Genomic DNA, 26,522 nt, shown 5'->3' on the forward strand with positions numbered 1-26,522 from the left:
AAAACTATTTAATAACACAACATAAATAAATAAAATTTAAAAAAATATTATATATGGAATACAATTTAAATTTAATAATTATTCGACATTGTTTTTAATTTAAAGGGAATAATACGAATTAATAATTTTTATTTTATAATACGAAAATAACTCTTATTTTATAATTTTTATTTTATAATTTATAATTGTTACCTCAGTTAAACTAAGGATAACTTGGTTAAGATCCATGTAAAAATGTAACAAAATATTCTCAAGATATTCAGCATATTTATAATAAAAAATAAAGAAAATAAGAATTAAAATGGTTAAATTTTCATAACTTTTTACTGATAATTCATAGATGGAAAAGCAATGATAAATAATCATAAATATAAAATTACCCAAGCATACCAGCGCCCAACTTGATAAAGAAGTATTATCAACATATACATACATATGTATTTGATTTGCCAAGCTGAAAAGTCTGGGATCATGGAATATGGGAATATGATCGCCCGCTCCTCCAGTTGCAGCTGAGAAAATAAACCATCATGGAGTTAAGATCTGGGGAGCCCGCATTCCGCTTCAATGGAAAGCCAATTGTGTGCGTTCCGTGTTAACCATTATTGAGTTCGTTTATTGAAATTGAATAGAATTAGCTGTCAAATGACAGAAATGTGATATTATTTTTTGTATGTACTGTATATAGATAGCAACAAGTAACACAAATACCCAATATCATCGGCGCGATATATGGGTCAAACAATGCAATTCCTCTCGTACCCTTACAATCTCCCAAAGTTCCCGTATTGTTACTCTTTGTGTGTGTGTGTGTTTTTTTTTTTTTTTGGCATTCTCTTTTTTAGTTATTACAAATTTTTATATATATCGTACTTATATATGTTTAATCTTTGTGTTTGTTTCGCTATTTAACTTATGTATTTATATAAAACGTTTTTTTACTGTATACTTCTGAAACAGCGTGTATATCGAAAACAGTGATATAACATTCACAACAATTTATGCTCAAATATAATAATATTCTTAACGTTCTCCCCCTTTCTCACGGTCACGGTCGCCATGTGGCCCACGCTTGCCCTACTTATGTACACATGTCTATATATATATATAATATATATAAGATATTTAACTAGATATATATCATATAATTTCGTTACATTATCCTGTAGGTAATTAGTGCGAGAAACAGTACAATAAAATCGAAAAAACAAGCATAAATATATGCTCTCAAATATGAATTAGTTCAAGGTATTTATGCAAGTAGGTAGGTATCGTTATCGTTAACGCTTTAACGCTTTAGTTAAGCTATATACGTCTAGGTAATATGTAGGTATATATATATATATAATGATGGCAAACTGCATGAGGATCTCTCAGAGATACAAAAAAAAGATAACATTTATATTTCACAAATTTGCAGTCGATTTTTTGTTACTCAAACTCCTAGTTTTAAATTCTTTATAAAAATTATATATTTTGGCTATTTATGTTTGATTTGAGAGTTAATATTCAACACATAAGAAATATATATTAATAATCATTTTGCTTTTTAAACTTGAAAACATTTTAAATCTAAAAAAATAGGTAAAAAAAAATAATAATAATAAAAATAACAACTCAATAGGGTTTTTGACCCTCTAAGCTCCACAATAAAAATATTTAATAAAAATTAAATATTAAATTTTTTTTGTAACATTTAAGAATAGATTCTAGAAAAAAATGTATTTCATTTAATTTCTTGTGGCACTTAGAGGGTTAAAGCTTCTTTTGTGATCTTAAACCAAAACCCTTAAACTATAAAAAATAATAAACAATGAGTTCTAGGTACATACCATGCCATACCCGGGCATTGCAGCACCTTGCCAATAATGCCAAATACCAAATATCAGGCCAAACCAGCTGCTTGGCATGTTAATTGAACTCAATTGACGGGAGGGGAAACGAACAGCTTTCAAACGAAACATGGCTTTTGAGTCACCCAAGATCGACTGCATATTCTTCAACATATATATATATATATATATATTATTTATATATATATATAGGTATTTATGTATATAACAGCGGCGGCGATAACAAGAAATCTCTCCCTCTCTCGTCATATCCGTTTATTGTACTGCGTGTGTTGCGTTGCGTGTACGTTGCACGTCATTCTTTGGTGGATGGGCGTTACTTTTTTCTTTTTTATCGAGACGCCCTACTCATCATAATCACTAATGAGCAATCCACGTTTACCAAATCCCGCCAGATTGGGCGTCGTATCGATGCCCTCGAACAGATCACTGGTGGCCGAGCTATTCAGCGAGTTGAGCGTCACATTGAAGGTGGACCTGGTGCTGGCGGCAGTGTGGAAACGCTCTTGCATCTGCTGCTGACGCTTCAGACGGTCCAGTTCCTCGCGCAGCGCCTGATTGCTGGCCCTCAGGCCATCCGCCTCCCTCAAGCAGTCGCGCAGCCTTTTTGTTAAGGGGGGAAAGGAGAATATGAGATTTGTTGTTATTTTTCATTAGATAAACATTCAGGGGGGGGAAACCACACACAAGAAAATTTCAGTTACCCGAGGGTATTTTTTCTTTTTGCATGAATCATTTCCACAACTATCGGTTCATTTCAGTTTTATTTGTATTAACTTTGCCTTTTTATGCTGAGCCAGTGGAAAGGCCTGGCTTTTGATAAATAAATACTCGCTTATCGGCTTTGAATTGGAAATTGAATGAGAAATTTGAGACTTGTAGTCATCAGAAAGCCAGACAGAATATGAGACTGAGGTGGACTCTTGGCTTTGGGAGGTAAAAAGAACCTGGGAAAAAATCTGTTCTCAAAAAATCGATTTTTATCGATCTTTTAGAAAATAACGTCGATTAAGTCCATATATTAAAATTCAATAATATCCAAATAAAAAAAGTAATAAATTTCTATGAATTAAATTAGGAAAAAACAAAAATAAAAGAAAGAAAATAACATTAAATAAAAACACTATTTTTTATTTATAAAATCCAATCCATTTAAAAAAATAAATCAATAAATTTCTATGAAATAAATAAATAAAATTTCTATAAAATAAGAAAAATATAGCTTCAAAACCATTAAAAAATATATATTTATATTTAAAAACGAAAAATAACATTTTAATTTAAATTCTATTTTAAATAAAGATTCAATAACTTAAAAAAAAAATCCGTCATATTAAAACGAAAAAATTAATTGAATTCCAATTAAAATAACTAAAATAAATTTCTATAAATTAAATAAAAAATAAATAAAGGTTCAATAACATTTAAAAAATATATAAATATATTTTCATAACATTTTCCCAGCTCTACTTTCCACTACCTACATAAAAGGATAATCTAATGAAGCTACATCTTAGTGAAATCTCAAAAAACTGGAAATCTTCAGCAAGAACCCTCTAAATGCCCCCTTTTCCCCCCCTATTTAACACACTGATACCCTCTACTCACGTGTCAATCTCCCCCTGCATGCTCTTGATGTACTCGCACGCCTTGATTAGGATCTGCGACTTGGAGTCGTTGGGCGGCGTACGTCCGCTGGGGCTCGGATTTGGATTCGGATTCAGATTCAGATTGCTTTTGGCGCTGCTGCTGGTGCTGGTACTGGTGCTGGTGCTGGGACTCGGACTGGCCTCGCCAGAGCTCAGGCTGGGCAGCATCTCTTTGAGCTTGAAGATCCAGCTGTTGATTTTGTCCCGACGCCGGCGCTCCACCTCGTTGTGTGTGGCACGGCGCTTGTCGTCGCGTTTCTTGTAAGCCTCCAGCTTGCTGGTGGGCGTTGTGGGGGCAACTTCGGGCACGGAACGCTGCGTCTGCGTCTGGCCATAGAGCACACTGGTGGTGGAGGTAGCTCCTGCTCCTGCTCCCGCTCCTGCTGCTGCTGCAACTGGTGGTGCTGATGCCACTGCAGGTGCTGGTGTGGCTGCCACCGACAGCGTCACAGGTCTGGAGGCTACCATCTTCTCGGTCAGCAGTTCAGGCTCCAATTTAATGGAGGCCTTCGGCGGCGTTGCCAGGCTGCTGGTATCCTTCACCAGGTAGATCTCACAGCCGGTGGGCAGCTGCAGGTTGGTGGGCAGCAGCGTATGCACATCCAAATCGGAGCCGGGCTCCTGCTTAATGGCATAGTACTCCTGCGATTCCTCGCCATCCTCCGAGTTCTCATCGCCGCAGATGGTGAGGAATATCTGAGCGCCGCTGCTGCTATTAAGTAAAGCATTGCCAGCGCTGGTGAGGATCAGGCTCTGGCCACCACCGCCGCCAAGCAAGGCCTCGGACAGGTCCGCCGTGTGTGCGGTGGTCGTGAGCAGGGCCGGTGGAGCTGCGGAAACAGAGCCAGAGTTGAGCTCCAGCTCCAGACGTGGCCGCTTTCGGACGTTCATTATGGCATCGCCTGCCAACCAGCAAAATCCGGCAAATCCGAGCCCGAAATCCGACGACGACAACGTTCACGTAACTCTGCTGGCCAAAATAGATCGCGTTCACGTCCCCGGGATCTGCTCCGACACCCACTTGGAACGAGGGACGGCGCTGGCAGCTCTGCGGTATTAACTGCCGCTGTGGCTGCTGGCTGTCAGGTGGATTGGAACGAAGCGCGGAGCGTCTGCTGTTGGCTCTGCCATTTAACAACAACAAAAATTTGTTGTTGGCAATAACAAAAATTATTTTCGTTCGGTGTGACCGCTGGCGTGGCAGCCCGCAAATACCAACAAATACACAAAGTTCGTTGGCCAGGGAAAGTTTAGTATTTTTTCGAAAAAAAAAAGCTTAGCTGTCAGTGTGGGAAAATACCAAAATTATTAAAGATTGAAAAATATTAAAGATTTAAATTTTAAAAATTAAGACTAAGAATGTAACTTTTATCTTTATATTTTAAAATTTAAATAATTTTGCACGAGAAATTTGTGTTTAACAATTTATTAAGCTATTTATTGCTTTCAAATATATCAAGTATTTGCCAAATTTTATGAATTTATTTTTAACATCCCCCTTGCCACGCCCCTGGCCTTAATATAATATATTTAAATATTTTCTTTGTATATATATAACAAATATACAACAGAAAAATATACATATAACAGAAAATATCTTTGCAGCGACTGGTAACACTGGTCGCCAAAATGTCGTTGACTTCGCAATTTGTGCAAAATTTGAAACGCTTTCGCCTGGTGACATTCGACGTTACGGACACCCTGCTCCGCCTGGAGGAGCCAATGCGACACTACCAGAAAACAGCGGAGGAATGCGGCGTCCCTGGCGTGGACCGTGGCCAGCTGGAGCGCTGCTTTCGCCAGCAGTTCTCGGCCATGAGCCGCGAGCACCCGAACTTTGGGCGCCAGTCGCCGGATATGATGGACTGGCAGCAGTGGTGGATGCACTTGGTGTCGCGCACCTTTGCCTGCACCGATGACAGACTCGAGGCGGAGCAGCTGGAGAGGATTGGTCGTCGTCTGATTGCCCTTTTCCGTACAAACGTCTGCTGGCGACACATCGAGGGTGGCCAGGAGCTGGTGAAGCGCGTCCGGGCGGCCGGCAAATCTGTGGGCGTCATCTCAAACTTTGATCCATCGCTGCCGCAGGTTCTGGCCGCCATGGGTTATGCCGGCAAGTTTGACTTTGTGCTGACCTCCTACGAGGCTGGCGTCATGAAGCCGGATAGCCGCATCTTCCACATGGCCCTGCAGCGGTTAGGCCTCCAGGCGGAGCAGGCTCTGCACATAGGCAACAAGCTGGACATGGACTATGCGGGCGCACGCAATAGTGGCTGGAGTGGACTGCTGGTGGACGAGGCGGGGAAGGCGGCCGGCGACAGCAGGCACACCTTTGGTAGCCTGTCCTCGTTGGTGAAGGCCCTGGACAACCAGGAGATCCAGTGGTGAAACGAGTCTACCTCTTCAACTTGCACGTGGCTGTTTTTTATTTTTATTTTTTATTAAATGTAGATTTTTTTTGTTTACGAATAAGAAACAAAACAGACGTTTAAATCGTTAATTAAGTTGTTTAATTTAATTTTTAAGACTACGGATTTTGGGATTGAAATGCATGGAAAACACACAACTAATTTAGTTGCGTTTCCATTTAAATTCATTGATTAAAAACAAGTATTTATATTAATTTTAGACCGATTGCTGTTTTAGATTTAATTTAAATTAAATTTTTAAAAAAAATTTCCTTTAAAATTTTCTAAGAAAAATATTTTTGATATTTGGAATTGTGATTTTTAGAAGAAAATTGTTTATAAATATAAAATATAAATATAACAAAATGTTTTTTAAATTTAAAAAATGTTTAAAATATTTAAATGAAATATAGAAATATTTTCGATTTGGGAAATTGTGATTTTTTGAGGCTGTAAAGAGCAGAATCGTGTAGGAAATTATACATTTTAAAACATAACTAAAAATTCAGTTTTTAAATAAATTTTAAAAAAAAATTGTAAAAAATAAAATAAACTTTTAGCAAGGTATTTGAGTCTGGGAATCGTTAATTTCAGTTTAAAAACAAAAAAAAAAAAAACAGCAACCGGCCTAACATCCTTTGACTGTTTCGAATATCTCAGCCTAAAACTAGCTATTCCTGAAGACTTATCCTTTAACTCGGTTAATATATACACACACACTGGCACACACACACTGGCACACACACACTGGCACACACACTAGCACCTAGCACTATAAACACTTTAAAAAATAAAAAATAAAAGCTAATTTGTGACCCAAACAGTGGTTCATCTTAAGTTTTTCTTTTTCTTAGGGAATGTGCGCCAGTTCACCTGGTTTGCGGTTCACCTTACGTGGCCTTGACCGCCTTGGCCGGCATCTGGGCCTTGGCTGCCTTCAGCTGCTCCAGATTGAACTGCTTGCGTATCTCGGTGGACACCTGCCGTATGACCGCATCCGTATTGGCCTTGAGGTCCCGCTCCAGCACATCAATGTCCACATCCTTGCTCTCCAGCCGCATCTGCATGTCCGAGTAAAAGTCACAGAAGAGCACCGGCTCATCGGATCCACTGGGCGTTCGCGTGCTGCAATACTGGCCACGCCTATGGAGGTCATCGTTGCCGGTTTGGGGATCCAAACCAAGCAGGCGGCGTGCTCCCAGCGGCAATTGTTGCTGAATCAAACGCTCGTGGCTCTGGGAGATGTGATGCTTCAGCTTCTTGAACTCCTTCACCTCGTTCTTCATGTACTTCACGTAGCTGTACATCTTGGAGGTCTTCTTGGTGAGGTTCTCCAAGCAGCTGATGAAGTTTCGCACCTGCTGGGTGCGCGGCAGAGTGCTGGGATCCAACCGCTCGGCCTCGTCGAAGTGCTGCAGCGAGCGATTAAAGTCATGCTTCATGGCCAGCGCCGAGGCTAGCACCACATGGTTCTCGGCCACCATGGGTGCATGCTCCACGGCGGCGGTAAGTATGAGATCCGCATCGGCCAGCCGGCCCATCCGGAAGAGTATGGTGCCCAAACTCAGCAGCGGTATGTCCTTGAAGATGGGCGGTGCCAGCAAAGCGGCCAAGCGAGCGCAGGGCAAGGCCTCCCTGGCATTGCCCCGCATCCGCCAGTAGTAGGAGCTCAAAGTGTGAAATTTCCACGACGCCGGATGATGCTTCAGTCCGTCCACGGCAAAGCGGCGGGTCAGCTCAACGGTGGCCGTGCCCACATTGGTATCGTGTTCTCTGTCCACATAAGCGGCGGCCAATACCTCTGGCCGGAAGCTCTCCAAATGATCGTACATGGCCGGACCGACAGTCATGCGATGATAATCGCTGCACACCGGCTCCTTGCCCAGCGTCGTCGAGGTGCTCTGCTGGATGTGCAGCTCCCGCTGATCCGGCAGATTGATCCGCTTCAGCTGCTCGGGCGTGATCTTCAGATAAGACATGCGCTTCTCCAGCATGTAGTAGTCCATGGCGCATTTGGCCTGCTCGGCCAGGTCCTCGCCGAAGCGCATGGAGAAACGCAAATGCTCCACTATCTGCTCCCGTTTGCGCAACAAATCGAGATACGAACGCTCCACGTACTCACTGTACCGGATCTGCTCCAGAAATGCCGCCAAATTGTGTGGCTCGCGCATGTGGAAGGGCGAGTCCAGTTTCGGGACGATCTGCTCCTCGCGCAGCACCCAATGGTTGCAGGCCATTAGCACGTGCAGGCAGCCGAGCAGCAGGAGTACGGCCAGCGGGCACAGGCGCATCTTCGTGGACACGGTTGGGATCAGAACGGGCCGGGGAATTCGAAAACCAATCCAAAAAAACAGATCAAAAAACAAACAAACTTGTCTGAAGTGTGGCCGTTGCAGGGTGTGGTGAAAAAGCCAAGAAGTTTAGAACGGTCACATTGCGGTCATATTTAAATTCTAAAAAATAATGTTCTTAATTCTATAAAAATTGAAGGATACTATATCTATGGGGTGCAGGAGAAGCTTAATAAAATTATTAGCTAACTGAAACAAATTTATATTATTTATATTTTCCGCTCACTCTTCCCTTTTTTCAGGCAAAAAATCACTTTTATAGCTTTCAAAATTAATTCACCAACTCGTTTTTAGTTTATACTGTACATATATTTCATTATAATTCAATTATAATTTGTATACAGCATATTAATGGATCCTCAGGGCGTAGCCAAAGGCTGTTCCGCTGCTCTGTCTCCTCCAGTTTGGATGCAGTGGGCTGCATCAAGGCGATACCGCTCCCTTAGCGATGCGGTGTGAAGCGTATATAGCTTAATGCACACCTTGACGACAAGTAGTACGGTAATGATGATTAGCAGGAGGAGCATAAAGATCAGAACTTTATAAATTCCATTTACAGAAGATCTAATATCTTGTAGTGTGTTGAAATTAAAATCGTATTCCATTTTAAATACAAAATATAGTTATATATAAATTATATATATAATTCAAGCGATCGATCTGTTGTTTTGGGAATGTGAAGTCAGACTGAAGCGTGGTTTTGGCTGTACCATTGCCCAGAGCTTTCTGGAGCCCTTACACTGAGAGGATCTTCTGGAATTCAAAGACAACTAGAAATGGTTTAAATAAAGTTTTCTTAGTTTAACTTTTTAAATATTTTGAAATAAGAAAATCAAAATTTATATTATAAAAAATAATTATTCTAAAATAATTACTCTAAAAAAAAATTCTAAAAACTTGTTGCTATACGAATAAATATATTTAAAAACAAAAATTAAAAAATAAAGAAAAATATCAATCAATAAATACGTTAATAAATAAAAAATGAAATAAATTAATAAATATATATAAATTAATATAACTAAATAAATTTAATAAAAATTAAATAAATACATAAACTGAAAAATATGTATATAAAGAAATACAGAAAAAAAGAGGGAACAAATTAAATAAGTTAATAAATAAAATAAAAAATAATAATAAATTGACAATACCATATACATATACATATGTATGTATGTACATATGTATATATAAATACGTATGTACATACATTAATATATAAATGAATTAATAGCTCCATAAATTAAAAAAAAAAATAAATATAAAAATAATAATATATAAATAAATTTTAAAAATAAATAAAATAATATAAATAAATAATATAAAAAAAAATAAAATAATAAAAAAAAAATATATATAAAATTATATAAATAAATAATATTAAAAAAATAAATAAAATAATATAAATAAATAATATAAAAAAATAAAATAAAAATAAATTTTATAAATAAATAAATTAGCTTTGAATATATTTGTCCAAAATATTTAGCATAACTTTCAAGAACAGAATATATAACACCTTTCATCAGCTTTATTTAGGATGGTACACATCTTCTAGTCTCTCTCTTAGCTCCTAGGAAAGCAAAAGCAAACACTATATAGAAAAGGGAGCAGTGCATGCTGTAAAGATGACTTTGTATATTCGCATTATGTGCTGACGTTTTTTAGGGATCCAATTACGGTTCTAGGAATCTTTCGGAAATTTACTGAAATAAACAAAACTGAAATAAACAATGCAAATAGTCCAACTTGAATACAAAATCATACTATTTTACAGCTTGATAAATAATATTTGAATACCTAGCTTTAATTTATTTTTAAACAATTACTTTATTTAAATTAATAATTATTATCGTAATTGATTTACAAAAATATGAATAACTTGAATAATAATTTATAAATCATTAAACAGATGTGCATGCTGTGTATGTAAGACAATACATATTCGGGTTATCCTAGCCCAAGGGTGCGTCCCAAAACGAGGGACATAAACGGGGGCAATCAGTCTTTGTGAGCCATAAGCCTCTCCACATTATTGAGCTACATGGTCTAAGGTATCCTAGGTATCCTAGAAGCGCAGCCGATTCAGCCTGGGCGTGCGCTTGGGCTTCACCTCGCCTCCGCTGGAGGCAATATGACGCTTCCTTGGTGTGCAGCTGCTAATGGAGGGCGGTGGCGTTTCCTCCAAGGCGGATTCCTCTTGAGTGTTGACCTCTACTCGGGCTGGAGTGTGCTCCAGCGCCGGCTCCGGCTCATCCTGTTCAGCTTCTGCGTTGTCTTCGTTGTCCGCCTCTGCAAACAAAGTACGTCGGGCACCGTTTCTATGATCAGAATCATCCTCCGCCTCGTCGTCTGTTGGTGGATTGCAGCGGGCGGCACTGCCGCGCCTGGGAACAGCCACAGATGACGATGAAGCCGACGAGTACTTTTCGTAGACGGCCAGGCAGATGTCAATGTGACGTCCCTGGCCAAAAGCCAGCGGCACCTGGCGATAGCCCAGCGTTAGGCGTATGGTGCGGGTGTGGCCAAAATCCAAGCCGTTGTCTGAATAATCTGCACTGAGGCTTTTCAGTACTCCCTTGGCCGCCACAAACTTCACCTGATCCAGGCCCTGGCTAACGGGACGCGGCGGGGTAACCAATTCTGCGGTACAGCGACTGGGGGGTGGCTGCTCGTCTTCGTCATCGCTCTCCGCACGCAGATGCAGGGAGGTGGCTCGTTGTTGAACCTTCTGCACCTTCTGCTCCTCGACCATGCGTCGACGTGCCCAGGAGAAGGAGCGCATGAAGCGCAACTTAAGGTTCTCCACCTTGGCGGGACTTACGAAGGTGGCCTTTTCAAAGCCCTCGTGCTGGTAGCGCGACGAGATGAATACCCGGAAATAACCAGCAGATACGGCCGATCCGCGGCTGTGGCGTCCAAAGAAGCTAATGACGCAATCGTCGGCGAGTTCGCGGCCAATGGAGCCGCTATTGGCGGCAGCCACGAATTCCTGGACCACCTCCAGAGGTGTTATTTCATCTGGAAGGGGTGACGGTGACGGCAACGGCGATGGCGTCTCTTCTGTGGAAAGATTCTTATTAAGCAAAATCCTTCTCAGGCCACAAGAGCACTCACCCTGCACCGCCACTGGCTGCTGCGTTTGATCAAGTGTTTCCATTTGCGTTTCGCTTATTAAAAACAGCTTATTTTTGCATAAAAAATAAAATATTATTTACAAATCATTGAAATATGCTTGCGGAAAGATTGAAAACAATGCAGACTGGCGTCTGGTTCCGGAAAATATACCAAAGCCAACTACTAAAATATACTGTTTTCAGCATATACTAAAATATGCTGTTTTTAGCGTGGCCGCCAGTGCTGACAGAACTTCTAGCCAGAAAAAGCTAAGTTTCAGTGTGAAATAAATACAAAAATATAAACAATATAAACTACTATATTGATTCTTGAAATTAAAGTTATAATAATAAAAAAAGAAATAAATAAATAAAAACTTAATGTTTATAGCTAGCTTTTGCATAATAGTTTCCCTTCCCTAGCTATAAATATACTAAAAAGCCAGCTCTGTTGGCTTTTGTTTACCTTTTGCACGTCTTTACTATTATGTTTAAGTTAATTTTTAAGCAATTCAAGGCAAAAAGTAGCACACCAGACCTAAACGATGTGGTAAACTTCGATAAACCCTTAAAAGATGACAAAATCTGTGAACACCGCTTGAATACCTGCCATAAGGAAGATCTTCAGAGGATCCCCGGTCTAAAGTCACCTAGCACTTGGCGATGCTATAAACTAAGGAATCATCCCGGAATCGTGGTTATACGAAACCCCTTTACCGAGCGGGGCCTTCGGTATTGGATATCCCGATGCCTGCGGGATTACCCAAGGCCACCGAACATCGTCAATTTAAACGAGAGGCTCTTCGATGAAACTGTCAGGTCGGACTGGTGGAAGGAGCTCCAACGGTGCCAATCTAAAGAAGACTTTCAAAGGACAAAAGTGGCCATGCGTTGGACCACATTTGGCTATCATCACGACTGGGACACCAAGCACTACGATGACCGCATGCAGTCACCCTTCCCAGAGGATCTAAGCCGGCTGTGCAGACTCTTCGCATCCATCCTGGGCTACGAGGAATTCAAGCCCGAAGCTGCCATAGTTAACTACTATCCCGTTGGCAGTAGCTTATCCGGACATGTGGACTACTCTGAGCCCAATCAGTCAGCACCATTATTTTCGTTTAGCTTTGGCCAGACGGCGATTTTCCTGATCGGCGGCAAAAGCCTAGAAGAGACACCCACCGCCCTTCTGCTGCAAAGTGGCGATGTCCTGATAATGTCCGGAGAATCCCGACTGTGCTATCACGCTGTGCCGCGTATCCTAAAGGATCACAAAACCTTGAACTCTGCCCTGCCTAAGGATGAGGACGATAGTGGTGGTGATTCCCTGGATATGGATTTATTTGAACAAGTAGGCAACCTGCATTTCTGGCAGCCTTTTTCGGACTACATCGCAGACTCTCGTATTAATATTAATGTACGACAGGTGCTAAAACCAGGACAATTGTTATTAAATTAAGAAAAATACATAAAATGTTATTAGCTGAAATAAAACCAAATTTGTTAATAGAAAATGAAATATTCTTGTGATTTTTAGATCCCCATGTTTTCCGGCGAAAATACTAAAATACTACAATTGGATTGAGTATTTTCTTAGTACTCCCACTTGGTAACACTGCTAACAAACGCAAGGAGGAAATCGTGCAAAATGTTCAAAAAGTATGTATAGAATAGAGATGCCATTGTCCAGGCACAAACTAACCAGGATACCGCTCCAAAAACCCACAGATTCGAGGAGAAAGACAGCATTTCCAGCATCCAGCAGCTGAAGTCGTCGGTGCAGAAGGGCATCCGGGCCAAGTTGCTGGAGGCATACCCGAAGCTGGAAACACACATCGACCTCATCCTGCCCAAGAAGGACTCGTACCGCATCGCCAAGTGGTAGTTCCCCCATTCCAATGTCCATGCCTTACTATACATCCCGATCCCCATCCCCGCAGCCATGACCACATCGAGCTGCTATTGAACGGAGCCGGCGAACAAGTGTTCTTTCGCCACCGCGATGGCCCTTGGATGCCCACGCTGCGTCTGCTGCACAAGTTCCCCTACTTTGTTACCATGCAGCAGGTGGACAAGGGCGCCATCCGTTTCGTCCTGAGCGGTGCCAACGTCATGTGTCCAGGGCTGACATCGCCGGGTGCCTGCATGACACCGGCAGACAAGAGCACCGTAGTGGCCATCATGGCAGAGGGCAAGGAGCACGCGCTGGCCATCGGACTGCTCACACTCTCCACGGAAGAAATGTTAGTGCATCTTATTAACGATTGCTAACAAATTACACTTACATCTTGATTAATCTATTTTGTAATTCCGCAGACTGGCGAAGAACAAGGGCATTGGCATCGAGACGTACCACTTCCTCAACGACGGACTGTGGAAGTCGAAGCCCGTGAAGTAGGCGAAATGCGGAATCTGCACTTGCACTTTTTAGTCTTCTATGTCATGAGAGCAAAGAATGGTTTTTGATATGCAACTGAGTCCTGTTTAATTTTTCTCCTAATTTTAATGTCAGTTAAGCTATTTAAATCAATGCGAAATATAATTAATGGCATTTAAAACTCGGACATGAATGGAGAGTAAAAGTGAAAGAGAGGGAGGGAGGAAAAGTATATGGTCAAATAAGGATTCACGAAGGGGAGGAGCGATCGGCTCCCCTTTGTACCCGCCACTGATCGACAGCTTGAAGAAGCAACAAAAACACCCACAACAACACAACCAAGGCATTTTTGGCGACCACAAACGCACACGCAGAGCAATCAAGAAAGAGAGTAGGGGGGAGAGAGAGAGAGAGCAAAAGCAGGAGAACGGCATTCTTCTTTAGTTTCTTTTCATGTGCGAGTGCGAGTGAGACAGCGCGAGTGTCCCGTATTTTCCGCCATGTTCTCGGTTTCTTCTCCTTCTCCTTCATAAGCTTAAAAAACAAGGAAGGTGGAAAATTGTTTTTTGTTTACTTACCACATTCCACAGGAGACAGAAAGAAGGACAAGGAAAGAGAGCGTTGGTGACGGCGAACAAGGAAGAGAGCGCAAGAATGCAATTTGCTTCCTCCAGCGTTTGAAAAACTACGCTACTCCCGTAGTATTTCGTTTTGCTATTGCTACCGCTCTCGCTTTGACGAGAGCCGTAGCAGAGCCGTAGCAGAAGATCGGCAAAGCATATGCTCTGCTCTGCTCGTAGTTTTCTCGGATCAAAAACTACGGCTATAGCCATAGCAAAAAATAAATAGTGCTCTGCGTAGCCGTAGCCGTAGCAAAAAATTTAGAGCGAGATGAGAGCAGAGCAAAGGAGTTTCGTCATATGCGTGCCCCTGTTTCTCTCTCTTTCTGCCCTCCTGTGTTTTGTTTTTGTTTTCTGCTGCAGCGGCAGCAGGTAGCATATGACGAAACTCCTTTTGCTCTGCTCTCATCTCGCTCTCAATTTTTTGCTACGGCTACGGCTACGCAGAGCACTGCTTTTGAGTTTTTTTGCTATAGCTATAGCGTAGTTTTTGAAGCGAAAAAACTACGAGCATAGCAGAGCATAGGCTTTGCCGATCTTCTGCTACGGCTCTCGTCAAAGCGAGAGCGGTAGCAATAGCATAGCAATATTTTTATGAATTTTGCTGCTATGGAGTAGTAAATGCAAACCCTGGCTTCCTCCTTTGTTTCGACGAATGTCGAAGTTTTTGTTGTTTTCCGTTAGTTTCCACTTTGTGGCGCTGCCAATTGTCGGTGCGGACAAAGGAGTAGGCGCTATGTACTACATATGTACATTTGTATTTACATCAATGCGAAAAATAATTAATGGAATTTAAAACTAGAGCTTGAATATAGAGAAAATATAGCGAAAAAGAGAGGGAGAGGACGAGAGCTGGCAATCTGCCACGCAAACCACCTGTGGAAATGGTGGGTAATCAGATTTTTATCGCCATGCATCGCCGATATTTTAAGTAATTCAGTCGTCTTAGGAATACCCATAATATTTTTTAGTGTGCTGAAGTTGGCTTCCTTTTTTGTTCAAGTTTCAGTTGTCGATAGACGATAGGCACGCGAACAGCTGGCTTGGGCGACATGCGCATTCGTGCACCAATTTGTACTCCGTGAACCGTGCGCACTCCGGCCGTAAATGGAGAAAGTGCTTTCGTTTCGCGTCACACAGCATTTGTCGCATCCAACGGCAAGTGCAGCACATTTACCACCCAGCGGATAGAGGAAAAGTGAAAAAAACAGCAGGAGACGTAGTAGCAGCAGCAAACAAAAACCACAAGTGTGGGCTGCGTTGCTCAAAAGTACCGCCAGCACGCCTTATGGCAAAATTCGATAATGAAAATGGTAAATCCCACAAGTTCCTACGGTGAAAACTCATGAAAGGCCTTAAAAACAAGTTGACATATGGAGTGAAATTGAAAATTCTCGTTGCACTGCCTGGCTGCATTGTGTCCGTGTTTGTTGTGTATGTGTGTGTATGAATGTGAGAAAAAGTTTTTCAAGGAAAACGGATACACACTGTTTGAACTTTTCAAAGGTGCAAAACTGCAATGGCAAAGTTTTGAAAAGTGCAAAAGTGACATGACAGCACACAAATACACTCGCCCGCCCCCCCACTCCTGTAACTTCCCCATGTGTGAGAGAGTGAGTGCGTGCGTGCATATGTGTGCTCGCGTTTGTGTTTGCGGGAGTTTCAGTTCTGATCTCCTTACTTTCCCACTGGAATCTCCTAAGACAATCTATACTCCGGCCGGAATCCTTCGAAACGCTACTTAATATATGTACATATATGTACATATGTATGTATTTATGTACGTACAGTATATAAAAATGTCAACGAATTTTCATTTAAGTTTGTTCCTCTCGGTAAGGAATCAGAATTTCTAAAGGGAAACAGAATATTGTGGAAAAGTAAAAACTTGAAACTCTGAACTCTGTGCTAAGCCCCCAGGATGTTTTTCGTTTAATCGCACTGGAAGTTCAAGGCGAAATCCCCAAGGAAATTGTTTCATCTTCCTTTCTTCTTCCTTTTTGTTTTCTTTTTTACATATATATGTACACATGTACATGCATACGTATGTGTGCATGGCGGCAACACATAAACACATTTGCCAAACGCATATTTTTTAGCGTTTCTGTTTCGCTCTTTATATTGATTTTACTCCTATTTTTTAGGCGGCGCTAATTGAGTTGTTATTACCAGAGATGTCGTGCAAGGGCGAAACAACAAGAACAACAACAATAACATCAACGGGAGCGACAGAAACTGCCTGAAGCAGCAACAAAAACACCAACAAAACCAAGGCATTTTTTGCGAGCACTAACACAAACGCGCACGCAGAGCAATCAAGAAGGAGAAGGGAGAGAGAGAGAGCGAAAGCAGGAGAACGGCAATATGGAAGACCTTTTTTTGCTGGTTATCAAGGAATCAACTGGCACCAAGCACAATGCGCTGAGGCAAACGGCGCAAATCGCTTACGGTAAGTTTTCCATAAGCTTTCACTTTAATGCAGAGAAAAAGAAAGAAGGACGAGTGCAAAGAAGAGAGGCGCATGCAAGAACGCTATTTCCTTCGTTCCTTGGTCTCGGCCCGTGTTTGTTGTTTACCGTTAGTTGCCACTTCCTTTGTGACGCGTTGTCCTTCCAAAAGTCGGTGCGGCATTTGGGTTTGCGAAAGAAATGAACTGTGAACGTAAAAATTTAAATTAAAGAACATGAAATTCGTGCTTTGTGTTTTCAGGAAAAAAAGCAAAATATTGTAATGTTGCTTTTAGCCAAAAATATTTGTGGCAACCAAAGTTCAAGATACCGTCGTTTTACGCTGCAGGGCATTTTAACTCCCACACAATTCAATCTTTTCTTTGTTTCCTTTTGATTTTCTGACTCTGTTGCTGGTCTTTTGTCCCTTTTCTGCGTTGGCGTTGCAGAAGAGTAGGCAACGATTTGTGGGAGTTGCCCCTCTCCCTCACGCACACACATCCGCTCGCTTATCGTGGCAGATTTTACTGCCTACATTAGTTACATACTTGCGTCCTCAGGCGATAACCGTTAATCGTAGCGACTTAGCGCTAATTCTGCACTCGAAGAAAAGAACCAGCTACAGTTCTGTGCAAATATATAATATTTCTTAAATATACAATTTTATGAATTTATAAAACATTTTGTAGAATGTTTTTAATAATTAATAAATAAAAAAAGTTTAATTTTTTTAAATTAATTATATTAACCAATTATTTTTCTTTCTCTGCAGATAAGCTGTACCGGCAGCATGGCATCCACCGGGATCCCTCCCACGAGCTGCGCTCCGTTTGCTTTACCGCTTTGCAGATGGCGTTGGACACCAAGCGGCCCAAGTTCATCACGATGGGACTCAATGGGCTCCACGTAAGTGCACCGCCGGATACGGCGATTATAGGCCAGGAAGAATAACGAGAAGCCAGGAGCCAACAACGGTCACAACAACCAACTGACACACATTTTCCGGCCGGAAGTTCCGGGCACACAAAGCGGATTTATCATGCCGTGTGCATTCACATACACAGTGGACAATGGACAATGGGCACAGGAAATGGACATGGGAAATGTGGGCTGTGGCATGTGGAGCATGTGGCATATGGGGAAATGTGGGTCGCGATGGGACCACGGCTAATTGCTGAGAATCCCTTGGGGGTCGGCGGAAGTGAATGGTTAACCATATGGTAATCAATAATTCCTGGCTGAATCGTGCTCTTTGTTGCCTTCCTTGACGTTCTCTTTGATTTCCGCCGTCCTTGAAACACTTTTATTAAATATGTTCCTTTTCTTCCAGCGCGTCATTAAGGACGAACGATTCTACATCGGTCTGGAACCGGAGGACGACTCCGTTTGGCTGCCCTCCCAGCTGCTGCGGGCCACCAACGGGATCCTGCCGTCGACCAGCAGCGAGGATACGGTAGTGAATGTGCTGCGCCTCTTCCTGGCCATGGCCTGCTCACCGGCCTGCACTCTGAACGGCCGCCTGCTCATCGAGATCCTGTCCCGTTGCGGCGAATGCTGGGAGATGGGTTCGCGGGCCACCAAGGCTGCCTCGCTGGCCGCCGCCTCCCAATGTCTGCGCACGTTTTGCGCCTTCCTCATCGAGGAGGCCGAGGAGGTGAAGAAGACTGCTCCCGCCGGCCTGATGACACAGACCCAAGCCTCCGCCGTCTACAACGAGGTCATACCCGTGATGCAGTGGCTCTGCAGTCGACTGGTGGAGCCCAATGTGAATGCCTCACCCAACAAGAAGTGCGAGAACCATAGCTCCCTGTACCTCACCGAGTGCATCCTCACTTTGAGCTCGGCCCTGCCCCGAAATGTGCATGCGAATCCGCACTTTACCTCCTTTCTCTGGCAGAAGTTCTGTCCAACGTTAGCGGCAGCTTTGGGATCACCCGGAAGGATTAATCTGGACAAGAAGTTCACCTACAAGTGAGTGGCAAATGACTCCCTAAAACCATTACTTATTTTCCATTTGAATTTGCATCCAGGGATGCCCTGCACATGATTGAGAATGAGGCACGTGGCTTTTTCACGGGCCCAGGACTGGATGGACCTCAGGCCCGTTGCGTTTACTTGACCGCCATCCAGTTGCTCCGAATAGCCGGCGCCCATGGCTCCCTGCGTCCCATGCTGGAGGCTCTGTTCCATCGGATGCTTCTGCTTCCGGCGCCACAGAATCGCACAGAGCCGCTGCGCTGCGTGCGGGAGATCTTCAAGAGTCCGGAGCGTCTCATCGATCTGGCGGTTATCCTCTATGTGGACAAGAACACGGCTCAAGGCTGCAGCGATGAGATGGCGCTTTTCCGGCTGTAAGTGGATTTTTATTTTCCTGTAAATAATTCTCCAAAACTTTACATATTTTCTTACAGTTTGGTGGACGCCATGGAGGAGTGCGCCTATGGGGCCAGCGGTGTGGGCACCGCCACCGAAGCCAGCCTGCAGGCGAGCGTGGAGTGCATGGTGGCCCTGTTGGACAGCCTGCAGGTGCTTTGCAGCGGCGAACTAACCGAGTCGATGATCAGCGATCAGATTGTCCAAGTGGTCAATGGACGTCACGAGCTGCTCAAGGATGCGGACTACTCTGGCCCGCTGACCTACCAAAGTATGGCCCGGCTGCCGGCTCCGTATCGGGATGCGATTGTGGAGTTCAGGCAGAATGTATTCGAAACGTCGTCGGGATCGGAGAGCGAGGGTGAGCCGCCGCATGAACAGGATGCGGCCTCGAATGGTTCCGGCGATACGGAGGGTCCCGAGGATGATGATCCCAGCAGCTCCAGCGATGAGACGTCGCGCGTGGAGAACCGCTGGCCGTACTCGCATTTGGAGGCACCGGTGATGCCCATACGGACGGACAGCGATAATGACCGGCAGCATGCCCGGGACTTTGCCAGGGCCTTGCGGCAGGATCTGGTGCCGAAGCTACTGCGCCTGCGTAGCTGCGTAGAGCTGGACGAGGCCATGCAGGAGTTCGCATCGGCCGTGTGCCAGGAGAACAGCATGAACTTCTCGGATTTTGACTACAACCTGACCGCCATCAATGCCGATGGCATCTACCTGGCCATCTATTCGTCGCTGCTGCTCAGCCTGCAGCTGATGCGGGCGGGTTACTACGAGCAGGTGGCCCAGGGTGCCTCGCACAAGGATATCCTGGTGCCCATGTCGGAGCAGCAGTTTGTGACCTCTGTCCAGAATACGGGCGTGTTGGTCTACCTCTCCTCGCCGTGGCTCTGCGAGCTGTATCAATCGGTGACGGTGTGCAATGTCCTGGAGGCCATGCCGCGCCAGCAACTGGAGGGTGGCATGGGTCCACGTTGCGCCCTCGTGGACATGCTGTGCGATGCCGGCGGCCTGGGCGCCACCCAGATGCTCTCCGAGTGGCAGCGTTTACAAACGGCCAATGTGAAGCACAAGGAGGAGGAGCAGTTGCATGACAAGCGGCGCGAGGCAGCTAAGAAGCTATGCCGACGGTTGCTCACCTGCTGCTGGGACTCCATGGTCATTGTGCTGAGTTCGGGACTGGGCGATCTCCAGACTAGCTCCGCCTCCAACAAGCTGGTGGCTTTGTCCAAGCGAACGCTGAGGGTGAAGGCCAAGGCCAACAAGTCGAATGGAGAGGCTCTGTATGCCATGTGCCTGGATGGACTGCATTCGGTGAGGATTGAATAGGGATAATCCTCTCCAGAATTTGATTATTATTTTCTTTCCTAGGCGGCCACTCTGAGTAATAGCTTGAATCTGCAGCATTTGGCTGGCAAGATACTCAATTTGTTGGCCTCGAATGTGTGTCAGACTTCAGGGCCTCGGATCTCCGCCAGCCAGGCCATGTCCATGGATGTGGTGCTCACCGGCGGCCTTAATCTGGGTAGCTATAGTGCCGACTGCTGGCCCAGCATCTTTGCCGTCTGCCGGCATGTCAGCCAGCTGGAGCACGAGATCTTTAGCATGCAGAATCCGGCTATATCGGCCTCACCGGGCAGCAGTCGCCGGGACTTGGAGACGGGCGAGAAGCTGAGCAATGGCAATGCCCAGGACAAGCTCAATCTATCGTCCATACCCATCGATGATGACGAGACCTGGTAGGTCAAGGTTGAGACTCTAAAGAAACCTTTTAAACTAGTATCTATGTTCTCCCTTCAGCGTGGATGTCTACAGCTTCTTGCAGGCTCCAATGCAGAGTCCAAACACGAACATTACCTCCATTCTGAAGGTCTATTCTGGAACCAATGAGACGGTCCTACTCAGCCAGAGCGACACCTCCAAGGTTTTGTGCGCTTTGTCCCACCAGGCGGAGAATCTGTTTGGCGATGCCGCCGAGCGTCTTAGTCTGCCTTCCCTGTGCCAGTTCCTCAAGCATCTGTGCCGTGCCTCCCGGGAACAGCTGTACAAGAGCCAGGTGGCGCGCAAGGGTAGCCGCATTTGGTGGCCCAGCAAGGGCTGGAAAAAGCTAGACTCTCTGCCCATGTCGCTGCTCCTCCATCGCATAGGCGATGTCACGCTCAAGGTATTTCGCAGCTCCCGCCCGCTGCTGCATGTGCTCAAGGTTTGGGCCATCACAGGACCGCATTTGATGGATGTAAGTGAAGGTTATAGAAAGGATTACAAACCCTAAAAATAATGATCTGTTTCCTTCTTCCCCAAGGCCGCCTGCCATCGCGACAGGATGATCTCCAAGCGGGCCATCGAGTACATCCATGACATCATCACAGCTTTGCTGGTGGAGCAGTCGGAGCTGCCTTACTTTCACTTCAATGAGGCCTTGCTGAAGCCCTTCGAGAATCTGCTGAGCATGGACACGGATGTGGATGTGCAGGACCAGATTGTGGCCTGTCTGTACGAGGTGGTGGAGGCTCACCGCACGGAGATACGCTCTGGATGGCGGCCACTGTTTGGGACACTGAGGAACGCCCGAAGCCGTATGCTGAACATGAGCAACATCATTGATATCTTCAGGGTTTTCCTCGACTCTGACAATACGCTGGTCTTCGCCAATGCCGGTTTGGACTGCATCCTGTGCCTGCTCTCATACCTGGAGATCTCTGGCGGTGGCAATAATAATTCCTGCTCCTCCAATGGAACCACGGGAAGTGGCTCTAATCAGCAGCAGCAGCCAGAGGAGGACAACACCTTCCGGCCCACGGATTTCCTCCATGAGACACTGCGTTTCCTAGAGCGCTGCTCCAGCATTCTGGGCTTCATGCACAGCATGCCCAAGTGCCCAAACTTTCACTCGACGTACAAGATCAAGGGCATCTCCTACACGCACATCATCGACGCTAATATACCCAGTTCCATGGAGAACTTTACGTATTTCGGCAATGATTATCTTCAAACCCGAAACGAGCAGTACATGATCTCCTACAGGTCGCTGCACATCGACAAGGACACCATTGTCAAGATCGATGAGATGGACAAGCCGTCGGGTGTGCTCAAAGTGTGGTTCCTGCTGCTGGACGGTTTGACGAACTCGCTGATTGTCTGCCCTTACTCCCACCAGGCGCCCATCCTGCAGACAATCTTCAAGCTGTTCAAGAATCTGCTAGCCAGTCCTGGCATTGACTTTGGCTTCTATTGCATCAACCATCTGCTGGTGCCGATGATCCAGGACTGGCTGAGGTACATCAACAAGACGGGCGCCTCCTGGCAGCTGGTGGAGAAGAATTTTAAGCATTGCTGCTGCATGACCACCGATCTGGTGGTGGAGTTTATCGAGAAATCAGTGCCGGAGCAGAGGCGTCTGGGAGCAGGCACCAAGACGCGTCTGGCGCAGATTGTCCATCCGGCGGATAATCTTCTCTACTCGAAGTTAAAGTTTGTAACTGAGCGGATCGAGCGGGAGCAGCAGCAGCAGCACTCACCAGGTGTCCAGGATCATCAGCAGCAGCAGCAGTACGACAGCAGCTCCAGTTCCGCCAGTTCCGAGGAGCAGCAGCAGAAGAGCGGAGCGGCAGGCGGAACAAATCTCATTGAGTCGCCCACCAAGATATCCGGTTCGGCGACGCTGGCCTTAAAGCAACTGCTCCTGGTCCTGATCGAGTGCGCTGCCCAGTCACAGGAGGCCATTGCCAGGATCTCGGTGTCCTGCCTCAAGCATGTGATCCTCTCCACGGGCATGCTCTTCAACGAGTCGCAGTGGATGATTGCCTGCTCGGCCATCCATCGGGCCTGCACGGTGACCATTGCCCCACTGCGTCAGCTCTCCTTTGCCTTCCACGAGAAGTCCAACAGTTTCTACGGCGACTGTGCCAATGTCAAGGTGGCCTCCCGGCGGGACAGCAGTTTGGAGGAGCTGGCTCGGATCTATGCACTTGCGCAGCAGGTGTTCCTTTCGGACAATCAGAGGGAGCCGGGCCAGGGCCAGGCGCCCATGCCCACCAGTGCCTCGCAGTGCAGCAAGCTGTCCGACGATAGGAGTTACTCCTTCCTGCTTTACCCGCTGAACAATGGCTTCAATTCGAACCTGGATAACTTTGTCATCAGGATACCGTTCAAGAATCTGGTGGTGGGTCTGCTGGCCAACCAAATGCTGCTCCAGCTGGTGGCCAAACTGCTGCTGTCGCGGCTCAAGTGCGTGCCGCAGGCGGTGTCCACCTGCATCTTCGATAATTATGCCGCCTCCGCTGCCACGCCCAGCCACGACTATGATTTGGACTTTCGCTCCAAGGAGATCCTGCTGCGCTGCGTCAAGCAGTACCTGATGTCCGCCCTGGAGTTTGACTCGCGACCCGGCCTCAAGTTCCTCATGCAGAAGGTATCGAATATCGAGTACGCTGCCAATCTCTACAAGCAGATGACCTCCTCGTGGATGATCTACTATATAGCGCTGGTGGATTCGCATCTCAACGACATTGTGGTTTACAATTTGGGTCCGGAGGACCTCAACTTTATCCTGGAATCCTGCTCGCGGCTAAACACCACCACGGTGAAGAAGAAGGAGAACTTTGTGAGGTATTTATTTTGCCTGCAGGATGCCTGGAATCTGGTGTGCGAGCTTTATCTGAGCAACTCGGCCCTGCATGACATCGAGACGGGTTCGGGCAAGCTGCGCCACAACAAGCCGCCGCTGCCACTGCACCATCATCCGCAGAGCAAGCCCATGTGCATCTCGCTCAATGGCAATGGCGATGCCGAAATGACCGATACGGGCTCCGGTTCGGGTTCGGGTTCTGGCAGTAATCCCTCGCCCAGCAAGTGTGTCCAGCTGCAGGAGGAGGAGAACGTGACCATGACAACGCTTATCAGTGAATTCCAGCCCAAATGCCGTAGCAATCCGTTTGATACGAACCGGCAGGCCAAGTCCTCGGAGGCCGAGTCAATATCGCCGGAAATTGAACAGCAGCGGGCAAGCAGCATCCTCAAGGATTCCAACTACAAGAGGGCCGCTTTGGCCCAGCTGGTGGTGGCGTCCATGGAGCTGCTACGATCGCTGCCCGGCGAGGCCGAGGAGAACCTCAAGCTGCTGATGACGCCCACCATTCGGGAGGCCTTCCGCCTGGTCCAGCTGCAGGGCAACGAGCTGAAGGTCAATCAGTTTTAGGCCATGCTTGTTGAGTTTTATTTTGATCTGTAGGCGCAGCCCCTGCCCCTACCAAAAAGGATCCCCTACCTCCCCCGTCCAGAAGTTCCCCCAAGTTCCAGAAATCGATCCGGAATCCCAGAGATCCGTAAAGTGTACCTTCTCCTCCTACTCCCGTCCACGAATGGCTAATTTACAGCTACGTCTGCATCTCATGCTCTCTCTGTTTCACTCTCTGTCTGTCTCTCTCTCTCTGCCAGTAGCCTTCGCAATTGGTGTGACCAAATATAATTGGTAAGTTTATAAAATTTATTTTGATTTTTAACTTTTAAAATTAAAAATGTAATCAGTATTAATCTTCCTAAATATTTGCTTTTTCTAAATCGATTTAAGGTTAGGATTTAAGATGATAAATTAACTTAATTTATTTGTCAGAAATTTACTTTTTTAATAAACAATTATATATTTATATTTTCAAAATTTCAAACTAAATATCCGTCAGCTTGAACATATCAATTAAGATTAGCTTTGTTATTTTGACAAATTAATTTAAAATTTAAAAAAATTAATATGAATTTTTCAAAAAACAAAAAACACATGAAATGTTGGTCGCACTGGCAGTATTGCAGGACCTTCCATCTGTCTCTCTCTCTCTCTCTCCGTCTGTCTCTGTCTATCGCCCGCAGTCCCCAGCACAGCAGGCAACCATTTCAAAGTAAAAGCTCAACATGCCAGCACAAAAAAGTAAAAAACTATCGAAAGTACAACAAGAACAATGTCGCGAGGATATCGCCAGGATATCGTAAATAGGATATTTTTTTCGCGCTCTTAGAGAAAGTGGAGAATGATGATCATGATGATGATGATAATAGAAGAAGCGTAGACAACGTAGTCCTGTACATTAAAATTTAGTCAAGACTTTCTCACACTTAGCCCCCGCACCCGCCCAAGTCTCCCTCCTCCTCCTCCTCCCCCCTCTTTTCTCTCTGGTCCCCCAGCACTTTTCGACTTTGAAATATTGTAAAGATGTATCAGCGAGCACCTGCCCCGCCCTAAAACGAGAAAAGATATAGTTAAAGATCGGTAAATAAAATATATACCTATATATATAAATATATAAATATTAAGAATGTAAACTTATGTAAACTTATAGCGAATGTTAACTAACACAAAATCAGTGCCGCCCATTAATCCACGATTACCACCATTAACGATTAGTCAACTCACACACACACACACACACAACATACACATAGAAAGCCTATACTAAAACATATGTGTGTCCAAGTAGTCCCGCGCTGCCTTTAAAATGAATACTTGCATACTTTTGTACCAGTGTGCGTACCTAAGAGAAATATCGAAAATATCGAAAAAAATCGAAATGAAAGCAACACATAACCTAACAAATTCTAGCCACCTTGCTGCACTATCGAAGCTTATTAGCCTACATACACACACACACACACACAGGACCCACGCCTCATAATATCAGGGATTAGGAAATGGGGTATATTATATTCAGATTTTCCGAAGGTAAACCCATTTTCGTGCTCCCAGCTAATCGATACCGATATCGATACCTACATAAACAGACAGCTACGTACAGTTATACATATATATGCCTATATAAAGATCCAAAGAGTTATATATCTACATATATATATATTAAAATATATATACATAAATGTACTTATATGTATTATAGTTGCCACTTGGGTATAAATGTTGTAAATGTCTAACAAAGGAAACATTTTTATATGTGAAACTATTAGCAACAGCGCTACAAATCTATACATATATATACACTATAAATATATATATATATATAAATTTATATACATACACATACATTTATTTTCGCTTCGTCGTATACAGTATACATACATATATATAATATATATATATATAGAGAACTATTATGTACTTGTGTTATCTACTTGCCCATCTCTCTAGCTCTCAATCTATCTCTATCTCAAATCTCTCTCAATTGACTTGTAAGTGTAAGTGCGAAGAGTGCAGTTGCAGAGCCGCAAAAGTGCAAGGTGAAAGGTAAAAGATCAGGCTAAAACTAGTACTACTAAAACTCTCCAAGAGTGCATTTGTAACATGAACATGAGAATAAACAATTCCACAACGCTTTCGC

At 44.6% G+C, this 26,522-nt stretch overlaps 7 protein-coding genes across 10 annotated transcripts; 4 read left to right on the top strand and 3 right to left on the bottom strand.

The window, feature by feature from the left end:
* Nucleotides 1-588: 588 nt before the first annotated feature.
* Nucleotides 589-4,700, bottom strand: Usf (upstream transcription factor usf). Of its 2 annotated transcripts, XR_011445501.1 has the most exons (3): nucleotides 3,462-4,700; nucleotides 1,833-2,456; nucleotides 589-638 (listed from the first exon to the last, which is right to left on the bottom strand). XR_011445501.1 is itself a non-coding variant. In XM_017175092.3 (2 exons), the coding sequence occupies exons 1-2, from the start codon at nucleotides 4,391-4,393 to the stop codon at nucleotides 2,198-2,200; spliced, it is 1,191 nt and encodes a 396-aa protein (XP_017030581.1). In that variant the 5' UTR covers nucleotides 4,394-4,700; the 3' UTR covers nucleotides 589-2,197. The 2 variants fall into 2 exon arrangements, 1 of the variants encoding a protein (XP_017030581.1); XM_017175092.3 differs by having other exon boundaries at nucleotides 589-2,456.
* Nucleotides 4,701-5,049: 349 nt separating this feature from the next.
* Nucleotides 5,050-6,002, top strand: LOC108080259 (rhythmically expressed gene 2 protein). Its single transcript, XM_017174920.3, has one exon. The coding sequence runs from the start codon at nucleotides 5,132-5,134 to the stop codon at nucleotides 5,888-5,890; it is 759 nt and encodes a 252-aa protein (XP_017030409.1). The 5' UTR covers nucleotides 5,050-5,131; the 3' UTR covers nucleotides 5,891-6,002.
* Nucleotides 6,003-6,660: 658 nt separating this feature from the next.
* LOC108080397 (tetratricopeptide repeat protein 17) lies at nucleotides 6,661-8,297 on the bottom strand. The gene has a single exon (XM_017175124.2). The coding sequence runs from the start codon at nucleotides 8,199-8,201 to the stop codon at nucleotides 6,801-6,803; it is 1,401 nt and encodes a 466-aa protein (XP_017030613.1). The 5' UTR covers nucleotides 8,202-8,297; the 3' UTR covers nucleotides 6,661-6,800.
* A 1,643-nt stretch (nucleotides 8,298-9,940) lies between these two features.
* On the bottom strand, nucleotides 9,941-11,539 carry rux (roughex). The gene is made up of 2 exons (XM_017174898.3): nucleotides 11,382-11,539; nucleotides 9,941-11,327 (listed from the first exon to the last, which is right to left on the bottom strand). Exons 1-2 carry the CDS (start codon nucleotides 11,422-11,424, stop codon nucleotides 10,333-10,335), a joined length of 1,038 nt encoding a protein of 345 aa, XP_017030387.1. The 5' UTR covers nucleotides 11,425-11,539; the 3' UTR covers nucleotides 9,941-10,332.
* A 302-nt stretch (nucleotides 11,540-11,841) lies between these two features.
* Nucleotides 11,842-12,896, top strand: AlkB (alpha-ketoglutarate-dependent dioxygenase AlkB). The gene has a single exon (XM_017174899.2). The coding sequence runs from the start codon at nucleotides 11,868-11,870 to the stop codon at nucleotides 12,837-12,839; it is 972 nt and encodes a 323-aa protein (XP_017030388.1). The 5' UTR covers nucleotides 11,842-11,867; the 3' UTR covers nucleotides 12,840-12,896.
* Nucleotides 12,897-12,920: 24 nt separating this feature from the next.
* Nucleotides 12,921-13,944, top strand: MCTS1 (malignant T-cell-amplified sequence 1 homolog). Its single transcript, XM_017174900.2, has 4 exons — nucleotides 12,921-13,039; nucleotides 13,109-13,261; nucleotides 13,321-13,623; nucleotides 13,697-13,944. The coding sequence occupies exons 1-4, from the start codon at nucleotides 13,029-13,031 to the stop codon at nucleotides 13,776-13,778; spliced, it is 549 nt and encodes a 182-aa protein (XP_017030389.1). The 5' UTR covers nucleotides 12,921-13,028; the 3' UTR covers nucleotides 13,779-13,944.
* Nucleotides 13,945-15,164: 1,220 nt separating this feature from the next.
* LOC108080227 (brefeldin A-inhibited guanine nucleotide-exchange protein 3) lies at nucleotides 15,165-26,019 on the top strand. 3 transcript variants are annotated; one of them, XM_070288027.1, is made up of 9 exons: nucleotides 15,165-15,264; nucleotides 16,522-16,826; nucleotides 17,597-17,730; nucleotides 18,155-18,795; nucleotides 18,855-19,175; nucleotides 19,236-20,517; nucleotides 20,575-20,942; nucleotides 21,004-21,439; nucleotides 21,506-26,019. In XM_070288027.1, the coding sequence occupies exons 2-9, from the start codon at nucleotides 16,742-16,744 to the stop codon at nucleotides 24,398-24,400; spliced, it is 6,162 nt and encodes a 2,053-aa protein (XP_070144128.1). In that variant the 5' UTR covers nucleotides 15,165-15,264; nucleotides 16,522-16,741; the 3' UTR covers nucleotides 24,401-26,019. The 3 variants fall into 3 exon arrangements, with proteins under 3 accessions (XP_070144128.1, XP_041630808.1, XP_041630809.1); XM_041774874.2 differs by lacking the exon at nucleotides 15,165-15,264 and adding an exon at nucleotides 15,327-15,690; XM_041774875.2 differs by lacking the exon at nucleotides 15,165-15,264 and adding an exon at nucleotides 16,138-16,157.
* Nucleotides 26,020-26,522: the final 503 nt, after the last annotated feature.

The sequence above is a fragment of the Drosophila kikkawai genome, chromosome X (genome assembly GCF_030179895.1).
Source record: "Drosophila kikkawai strain 14028-0561.14 chromosome X, DkikHiC1v2, whole genome shotgun sequence".
In the NCBI taxonomy this organism is placed as follows: Eukaryota; Metazoa; Arthropoda; class Insecta; order Diptera; family Drosophilidae; genus Drosophila; species Drosophila kikkawai.